Here is a 10,262-nt window from a genome sequence, read left to right as displayed (position 1 = left end):
GTAAACATGTGCGTGTGTCCTTAAGGTTATTTGTATTCTCTCCATAAGCAGAACAGCTGTAACAATATCACCTCTTCACCACACACACACCAGATGCCCACTCTGTTCTTCCAGCACACTGTCAACATTTTTTCTGGTACATGTCCAAGTTATTTTTTTTCCTGGCACCTTATTCCCACAGACATTGTCAGCTCTTGTGCTTCATGAGGTTTTGTTATTCAAACCAAACTAATTAAAACAGAGAGGAGGGGTGTTTCATGTTTGTGTCTTATTCAGTGACTGCTGTGCTGAAATTTGTGGTTGCACATGACCAGAAATTCTTCTCTTCTGACTTCCTGTACTTTTCTCGCTAAGCCACAGCTTGGCTCTTCTTTTTTAAAACACGCTGTTCCCGCCTGCTTTCCCATCACAACCTTGTCACAGCTCCAGTTCTAGTTCTTGTTGCTTTAATTAATGTCAGGAAGAGTTCAAGTACACACTGTATTTTTTCGGATCCTGTTAAAGAACACGTTCCCCCATTCTGACTCATCCGTAACGAATTTCCAGAATCGGTGGCTCAATCCAAACAGAGCCGAGGAAACTTCTGGGATTGCGCAAGATGGGGCTTGATGGCACAAGATGTCCCACCAATGAGAAGCACACGGTGCCAAAAATGTGAGGAAAGAGCCTCCCTGTTTGGCTTAACAAATTCTCCTTTTTTACAAAACAGATGACACAGAAAAGCTTGAGTTATCTCGTGGAGGGCAAAGAGTAGTGTTGTGCAGTTCTCTGAGCAAATATATTTAACACTGCAACGTTCTTTGATTCAGGGGGACGTGCCTCAATAATTCAACCAGCAGGGACAAATTTAATTTTAAGGAGAAATATTGTTTCTCCAGACAAAAGATACCAAAACCTTTAGGGACCTGAAGAGGTAGCATATAGAAGGACAAAGTGGGGAAGAGGGTTGAGAAGGAAACTACAGACATGGAGCAGAGAGAAAACTACAGCAGCCTGCACGAGTTCACAGAGGAGCCCAGACCGGGAGCGAACAGGCTCGTCCCACAATACAGCGACGGTAATTTGTGTGAACAAACAGATGCGTGAGAGCCAGAGGTGGACTTGAGTACATTTACTTAATTGCTAAACTCAGCTATGATTTACATGGTACTAGACTACTATTTTGTACCCATGTTTTATACTGGATGCAGAATAAAATATGGATACAAAGTACTTACCGCCTGTATTTCACTTGACTTTATTAATGCTACTTTTTTATATATTATAGCAGAGTTTTTGTTACAAATGAATTCATATAAGTTGCTCATTACAGCTGCTGTGTGGTAAAGTTATTGTGTAGCTAGTGCTACCTTATTTTAGATTTTGCTGTTTTAACCTCCTGAGGCCCGAGCTATGTGTGATTAGCTGCTCCTGATAGTCTAGTTTAATAATGAAGCTTTACCCCAGATTATAAACTTGTTACTTTGCTACAAAGTTTTCTTATGCCTTGTTTTTTTAAATAGTATTTTCTCACAAGGGGATAGTGCCTTTATTTTTATTTTATTTTTTTCTTATTTTGCAGCATAAGACAATAAATTTAACATTGCTTAACAAAGCATGAAAAAACTGAGCACATTGAAATTTAAGGTGCAGAACAGCCATAAATGTGATGTCCTCACATGAGGTCGAAGGATCTCAGGAGGTTAAGACTATTTAAACACGTATCCATTGAATGTAGTAGTAAAAACAATGAAATATTAAGAAACACAGTTGGAATCAGTTTTTTTTAGGTGAGCTTACTTTCACAGCTATCATGAGCAGAAGTCCATGTGATGTTGGAAAGAACTTGAACTATCTTTAATTTAGTGCTGCAGTTTTAACGTATCTAAATTTCACTTGAATGCTCGTGTCTATGCTTTCCTGGCAGCTCAGGGACTCCATGCTTCAAACAGCAGGATCCAGGGTTCAAAGCTTGGTGCTGCCTTTCTGTGTGGATTGTGCATCTTCAGCTCATGTTGCTAGGTTATTCCTTCTTATCTTAGTTCAAATTACTCTCATCAAATTCATTTAAACTTTAATTTCCTCTTTATATTAAACAGAGTTGGTCTACAATCTTACTTTGCAGATGAATGTTTTTTTACAAACACATCGTCTCATAAAGGAAGTGGCTGCAGATTATGCTTTAAGTCCAACTGTCTTATAGAATCACAGCCAAAAATGTTGGCAGTGGTACAAATTTCTTGTTGCTGCTTCAGCTTTATTTAAACTGTTTTGTGTGTGTGTGTGTGTGTGTGTGTGTGTGTGTGTGTGTGTGTGTGTGTGTGTGTGTGCGTGCGTGCGTGCGTGCGTGTGTGTGTGTGTGTGTGTTTATGATCTAGCAAAGAAACAATCAAACACATTTCATACATTTCATGGGGAATGTTGATCTGTCTTCTTTGTATCTTCTGCAGTGTGTTTAATATCAGCTGCCAGGACAAATCCAGAAGCTCTTTGTAATTAACATATTTGCTTCTGATCATAATAATACAGGAATGCTGAGAGCCACCACCATAAAAACTGGGGCGTCAAAGCACCCTGCCAAAACTTGTGGCCATGACTGTAATCTCTAAGGATAAAATTGATGCACAACTTTCAGTATCTGAAACTCTGTATTTTAGTGTTAGTGTACATATGTGACAGCATGAGGCAGAGAGTATCCACTGGCTTGCTATCTTTGGGGATTTGAAAATATAATGAAGCTAAACTCTGGTCAAACGGTTCTGCCCCACAATTTCCTTTAAAGTCTGCTCTCGCTGCTACACCAGAGGAATTAAAGTGGTGAATTGACAGCTTGCATGCTGTGGACTGTTTTGTGTCTAATCAGGCTCCCAGGGACTGAAGCAAGGCGTCAAGTGTTTGAGGAGTAAGACTTCTCTCCTGATACTTATTGGCTTTTTGGCCTCCATCTGTGGCAACATCGTACTCGCTGTGCTCTGTAAGTATAAATACTGTCTCAGAACCTCGTGCCCCCTCCTGTGTGTGCTGTACTTTGGGTCCAGTGCAAAAGACTTTGGTACTTAAAATAAAAAGCTTAGTAACTAAAAGTCCATATTTATCAGTTTTTCTTCATAAAGAGTGTAGGAAAGAGGGAAAAAAATCAATATTTGCTACAAGCAACTACCATCAGTTCCCCTGCATATGTACACAGCTTCGAAGTATTTAGGATGTATATGTTGGAGCTCATCTCAGTTCATCAGTGGATTTATTTTCAGTATCTTCTGTCTCTTCATGAAATCCCAGACTGACTCCACCATGTTGGGATCAGGCCTCTTTAGGGGGGAAACTCATTGCTCTTGCTGTCATTAAAGATAGTCATTTATGACTCTGGCTCTATGTTTGGAGTCATTTTTGTGCTGCAGTCTGAATTTAGTACCAACCTGATGTCTCCCTCAGGTATTGGTTGATAGAAAATGAAACATTTGAAGTGCCTAAAACTTTTGCACTGTGCTCTACATCTGCCTGTCTATGTCTGTGTCTTTGGGTCTCTATCCCATGCTGATTATTCTCTCTTTATTTCAGCTCAGTGGGCTTTTGGACACCTAGAATTGGCAATAAAAAAGATAAAGCACTCTCTCCAGTCCAGTGAGGGTCATGTAATAGAAAAAGCACAAAAGTCCATAATTGTGAAATATTTCTCCTGCAGGGCCAAGAGTCTCTGGCAGCTCAGCCTGATAATGTGCTTGTGAGGATACTCTTTCATTTAAAACAAACACCACTGGGGCCGTACGTGCTTGATCTATTGCCACGCATGCACATACACACTCGTTCAGACGCACACTCCCAAGCTATCGAGTACAATTTTCAGATCCGAAAATGATGACTGGGATGTCTTGCAGCAAGAGGAGGAAAAAAAAAGAAATACTTCCTATGACAACAGGATCTCTAACATATTTTAAGACTTTTGAAAGAGAGAGTGCTTTAATTCCATTTCATGACTCTGTAGAGCAAGTCTGCCTAAGTAAAACAAATTAAATGTAATGTAATGGTATATACAGTAGCTGCAGATTAAATCACAACTGCCGTATGAAAAGTTAACACATTTCATTTCACAAACATCTGCAGCATATGCATTTGTAGAAAGGTTTTTTGTGACGTCATGCAAGCCACATTTTACCACAGCAGCACCTGCACCTGTGTTTTGAGAGGGCTTTCCAGGAAAGGATCACATGTCATTAGTGGTAAAAGGTCCAACTCGTTTTTCTAGCACATATTAACTCTGATGTGATTTACTAACCACAGTTCAGCTTACAGTAAATCAAGATAAACATGCTGAAAATAACTTTGAATCAGTTCAGCTGTTGCAAGCACCTTGGCTTTCACTTCCCTGACACATGACCAGTTGCGACACTTCTTCAGGGTAACATGTTGATTGGGCCTGAAGGATGTCACCACTTCTTATGGTACTTCTTAATGACAGTGAGGTAACTATAGTAACCATTATCTCTATTTATGTCATTAGATGAATATATTTTTTAAACGTTTCAGTACTCAAATGGGAAGTGGCAACATAAAAGAGAACAGACACACAAATGGAAAAATATGTGGCAATGAAACCAGATTGCAAATGATAATTTCTTCTGGCCGCAAGGGATCTCATGTAAACACGATCATTCCAGCCAGGGCAGCAATGAAACCATACAGAGTCACAGACTGTAAAGAGAAGGCTTATATGCTTCAAGAGGGAGCGGTTTATTGGCAAATGAGAAACCACAACAGTATAAAAACTGCATTTGTTTATATTCAGTCTTATATTCAGTCCAACACGAGAATACTGGATGGATTTATCCGGTGATCGACCCCGAGATATTGGCTGTGTTGATTGAAATGTCTTCACTGTCTCATATAATTTTGCACATGCATCCGTGTTCTTTTCATCAATATCATCGCTGAGTCAACAATTAGATTTTCCTCATAATGTTCCTATCAACCTGCTAATTTCCAAACATTAGTGTGCGAGCACTCTGATAGCTGTTAGCAAAGCATGCCAGCGGATGCTCCACCAAACGATCACATTTGCTGTGGATTGCTTTGCTGATCGGTCCATCACTTTTTTCCAGACTGATCTTCCCAAGTATCACATGAATTGCCATAAAATTTGGTACATACACTCATCAGAAATTTAGGTACACCTTGCCACTGCTGGGTCGGATACCCTTTTGTCTTCACGGCTGCCCTAATTCTGGATGTGCTGGAAACATTCATCAGAGATTTTGACCCATATTGACATGATAGCCTCACATCAACATTGATGTGCAACATCTCAGCAGTGCTCTGTGTGGAGCACTACAGAGGCCATTTGAGTCCAGGAAAATCATTGTTATGTTTAAGAAACCAGCTTGTGATGATTTGAGCTTTGTGACATGGCGCTGCTGAAAGCGGGATAAGGCGCCATGATCTTTTGACTTAACAACCAAAGTCAAAAGGTCACTGCAGTAACTTAAATCATGCACATATTTCTTCCCCATTCTGATTTTCAGTTTAAACTTCAGCAAGTTTTCTTGACCATGTCACATTGCCTAAATGCAGTGAGTGAGTTGCTGCCACATGATTGGCTGATCCGATGTTTAAATTAGCATTTAGCTGAACACGTATACCTATTGTGGCCTATCTATCTATCTATCTATCTATCTATCTATCTATCTATCTATCTATCTATCTATCTCTCTCTCTCTCTCTCTCTCAGTGATTAGTAGGCCGGTGCCAACAGCCCCACTGGAGTCTTCCTCCTCTTCAGCTCTGGGTTTGAAATCGATGCAGAGGCGTTACATCCAGCTGTGTGAAGACTACACTGCCCTGGGACAGGGCTGTTCAAAGACAGGTGGCAGGAAGTCGTTCAAACAAATGAACACAGTCTTCATTTCCTGCTGTCTTTGATTTCCCTTTCCCCTCATCCCTTTATCTTGCTCTTTCTCATTAACAGTTAAGCAGTGCAGGGAGTGTCCTGAAGGTTGGCTTCACATCGGGAATCAGTGTTACTATTTCAGCAATGACAGGCTGGACTGGGTGAGGAGCAGAGACAGCTGTGAAGAAATGGGCAGCCATCTCACCATACTGCACACCATAGAACAGCATGTATGCAAATTAATGTGTTTTGTGTGCGTGTGCTTGTGTGTGTGAGTGTGTTGAACCCTGCTGACCAGCACAGGTGTTGCTCATTCCCCTAATTGTGTGGGTTACAGCATGCTGTTGGCGAAGGAGTGGATGTGGGTGGAAGGAGCGATGACACTCATATATCTTTGCGAGGCAAGGTTATTTTATCTGCTGAAGTTAAGAGGACCACTGGATTTTTCGGTGATAACATTAATGATGCCTTCCTTCTATTCAAGTGTCACAGTTAACATGGTCAGTGTGGCAGTTAGCTGAGTCATGCACAATACCAGGATGCTGCAATAGGAGCAAAAAAATAAAACTCAGCCCACATTCAACATAATTTGTTAAAAAGCAGTAACTAAGCCACACACAAATAATGCAGTCAATTGTTTAAACTCCACAGTGTGAGTAATATTTATGTGATTTCATGATTTCATTTGTGTGATTTCATGTGATCACCATCTTGGTCTTTTGGAACCAGATAAGACCACATTAGCCAACTAGCTGAGTGACTAAGTTACAAAAAAAGAAAAGAAGAGAGCAAAATCTCCTCTTGTCCAGTTATTGTGAAAGGGGAATTGGTTAAATAGGCCAAAAACCTTTTTATATCAGGTCTTTAAAATGCTCATTTCATTGCTGATGTTCACTGATTTGACTTTTTTAGGGCGTCAGCCTCAAGTGGCGACTGGCTGAGTGGAGCCCCAGAAGTTAACGCCTAGTTACAATGCTAATTTAAGAAAATAAACATACACAGGTGATCCGAACAGACCATGTTCGACTATCGTTTTGGCTTTGTTGCACCACATCACAGTGTAAACTGAGTTAATTTGTCAAGAAAGACTCTGGGACATGTCACAAAAAAGAAAGGCATGGATGTAAATAATAAGATTTATGATGGCTAAAGTCCATTTATCACCTTCAGGTTCCATTTCCTGGCATTCTTGCATCATGACTGATGGTTTGCCGGACACAACAGAGACACTGTTAGTCTTATATGCTGTTAGATTTGCTGTTGTGCTTCTAGCTATGTGGGTTTGGTTTACTGCATTAACTGGAGATCATTCTCCAATAGTGCAATATTAAGAGAATGTATTTTGAGCTTTCGACCTTGCGGGTGTACGTTTTGCAACATAAATTTTACATCAACAGTTTTCAAGGAGCACAGCTTCTAAGTTACGGTTAAGGTTGAGTTTAGATTTTAGGTGTAAGAAAGGACTCTGAGTCATGTATGTGTGTTCATTTTCTCCAGGATGCTCTGGAAAAGGAAGCTAAGAGAATTGGTGGATTTTATTACCACTACTGGATCGGCCTGTCTGACATAGAGACTGAAGGAGAGTGGAAATGGGTGGACAACACGACACTCGAACACAAGTAACAAAATTTAATGCATGCATTTATTTTCTTTTTTAAACTTTTATTTTCGATTATGACACCAATCAATCTGTCCAGGAACAACCTATATAAATTCAAATGGCAAACTCTGCCCACACTTATATCAAAGCCTCAGGTATATCAAACATTTCATCATCAATAAATCAGGTTGCTGGCCAAGGTGAACTTGTTTTTATCATTTGTCAGACATGTTTGGTGAGCTATAAATAACAACTAATCTATCACACTTTCTGCTCTCTCCCTCTGTCACAGATACTGGGATCAAGCGAGCTCAGAGCCAGATAACCACCACACAGGAGGGGAACACGGAGAGGACTGTGCCACCTTAGACAGCCACTCCAAGACATGGTTTGATGTTCCTTGTGATCACATTTATAAACGAATCTGCCAGATGGATGCCATTCAGCTCAACTGAATCCCTACACCACTAAAAATGATGCAGACCTGCGAAGGCTGGATATGCAAGACGTGAAAATGAATGGGGGCATGTTTGGGATTACTGAAAATAGATGTCGGCACTAAAATAAGCACAGTTTTGCTTTTTTGTTTTTGGGGTTTTTTGTAAGCTCACGGTTGCTGAAAAGCTGCACATTATGTTGAGAAAGCTTGTTGGAGATTAAGCTGTTCGCTGAAAGATATCATTTGCTTAAAAACCTAAGAAAACGGGGTTAACCCAGGACGGTAATGTTGCTGGTAATGGTGTTGCGGTTCTTTTTTGGTTGTTTTTTTGTTTTTTTGTTTTGTTTTGGTTTGTTGTTTTTCCATAACTTGTGTATCTGCAAATATACACATTCTGTATTTTTCATATGAAAGAAACTATACTGTGGTGGGGCTTGCTAATTTCTTGTTTTTGATTTATGTATGTTATGTTTTGTTTTACTTCATATGTTTATATGTTTCATATGTTGTTTGTTTAATTTAAGACAAAAAAAAATTAAATGAATGAGAGGTAAAACTTGAGGGGGTAGGGACAAATAAGTAAATACTTCAGCCTACTCCTTTTCAAACAAATAATGGAATGATATTTTTTAATGATTGTGAAGGCACATGTTTGAAATGTTTGAAATAAAAATGAACTGAACTGAACTGAACTGAACTGAACTTAGTGGTGCACTGATTGTACACAAGGACGTGAATATTTTTAAAAAAATGTGAGACCATGACATCAGGTGGCAATTTTTGACTTTACAATGAACTCGTGTAGTTTCAGAGTTGCACGGTCTTCTGGGAAATGAGCATGAATGTTGTCACTGTGTCACATTTTTTTAATCTGTCTGCTGTTGAGGGCTGCAAAATGGTTTAGAAACAGCACTGTAGGGTTTGTTGGGTGCCAAGCAGCGGATGTCCTATTTTGACCTTATCTTAGAAATCCACCTTACCTTATCACACAAAACCCATGACAGCCCGTAAAACCCTGTGAAAAAAAAAAAAAAGTTAGGGAGGTGATTTGATTCTGTTGATCGAGTTTTGTGCGTACACAGAAGTTGCGTTTTTTTAAAACTGAGGATTTCAATTGAATTTCAGTCGAAAATGGCTGCAAAACAGGAAATGAGATAATATCTCGGCAATTCTTTGTGTAAACATGGTCAAGTGTTTCGACTTACATCTGAAACATCTGGTGTATATGGTGTGTGTGTGTGTGTGTGTGTGTGTGTGTGTGTGTGTGTGTGTGTGTGTGTGTGTGTGTTGCTCTGCTGAACTGGCCCTTCATATCTGCTGTCAGCTAAAGTATAATTTCTTACTATTTTCCCTTTAAGATGAACCATGTTGCTTGTCTGGAGTATTCTATATTTGTATGTATGTACACTTGTAAATCAATAAACTATGTTTTATCATCTACCTTTTTGCTTTCTGTCTATTCCATGCTGCTTGCAGACAAATGAACAAATAAAAAAGATATAACAGTTTACAAACCTTTTTTTTATTGTTTAAAGCTAAATTACTGACCTCTTGTTAAATGTTGATGCCTTCGTGTAGATATGAGTTTGCGGATCTCTTACAGACTTTACATTCTTTGTTTATTTTTGATACATTTGTCGACTATTACACAAGAATTGGAGTATTATGAGTTGCAAGAATGTCATATACAAGCCCCCTAGTAAAGCACCTTTTAATAAACAGACAATATAACTTTTAAATAGATACAAGCCCTAACAACATATACTGGAAAACTTGTGCAATTTAAAAAGGCACGAGTAAGTAAATCCTAAATGGTGGATTCTGTTCATCTGGACGTAGCGTTTTCAATTGGAGAAACGTTTTGTCACGCTACGTCCAGATGAACAGAATCAACCTTTTGGGGCCATGAATACTTAAATACAGTTATATCTACTGATCAGTTATGTAATTTAAAAGCACGTGGTGAAGGGTATGAGGAACATTTTGTTGTTTCCAATGATTATGGACAGGTTCACAGGTGAGGTCAGGCAGTCTCTATGGTGGATGCTCCTTGCAGACGACATTGTGGCTTGTACTTAGAGTAGGTAGGAGGTAAAGTGATGGAGGCATAGTCTGAAGAGAAGAGGAATGTAAGTCAGCAGAAGCAAGACAGAATACGTGTGTGTGAGGGATCATAAAAGGAGTAGAGATAGTAAAGATTTAAATACCTGTGGCCAACCATTCAAAGCAACAGAGGGTACATAAGAGAGCTGAGATGGTTTGGTTTATTTGCAGAGGAGGGAGTGTGGATATATCACTGAGAAAATGTTGAATATCAAGCATCCAGGCAGGAGGATTCAGAATCAGAATACTGTATTAATTCC

The 10,262-nt window shown here is 39.4% G+C and overlaps 1 protein-coding gene across 1 annotated transcript; it reads left to right on the top strand.

Moving 5' to 3' along the window:
* Positions 1–690: 690 nt before the first annotated feature.
* Positions 691–9,339, top strand: cldc1 (C-type lectin domain containing 1). The gene is made up of 6 exons (XM_085291703.1): positions 691–1,057; positions 2,843–2,953; positions 5,702–5,836; positions 5,939–6,090; positions 7,358–7,479; positions 7,753–9,339. Exons 1-6 carry the CDS (start codon positions 967–969, stop codon positions 7,913–7,915), a joined length of 774 nt encoding a protein of 257 aa, XP_085147829.1. The 5' UTR covers positions 691–966; the 3' UTR covers positions 7,916–9,339.
* The last annotated feature ends 923 nt before the right edge of the window (positions 9,340–10,262 follow it).

The sequence above is a fragment of the Mchenga conophoros genome, linkage group LG11, assembly GCF_057382185.1.
Source record: "Mchenga conophoros isolate Kocher_MC1m ecotype Shallow Benthic linkage group LG11, M_conophoros_male_GT1.1, whole genome shotgun sequence".
Lineage (NCBI taxonomy): Eukaryota > Metazoa > Chordata > Actinopteri > Cichliformes > Cichlidae > Mchenga > Mchenga conophoros.
Note: the sequence above shows the minus strand (reverse complement) of the source record. Positions and strands in the feature narration are given on the sequence as shown.

Excerpts from the sequence above, each read along its gene's own strand:
- cldc1 (XM_085291703.1), top strand. The coding sequence starts at position 967 with ATGGAGCAGAGAGAAAACTACAGCAGCCTGCACGAGTTCACAGAGGAG. Across the intron at positions 2,954-5,701 it reads CATCGTACTCGCTGTGCTCT|TGATTAGTAGGCCGGTGCCA; the intron begins GTAAGTATAAAT and ends TCTCTCTCTCAG. Across the intron at positions 5,837-5,938 it reads ACAGGGCTGTTCAAAGACAG|TTAAGCAGTGCAGGGAGTGT; the intron begins GTGGCAGGAAGT and ends TCTCATTAACAG.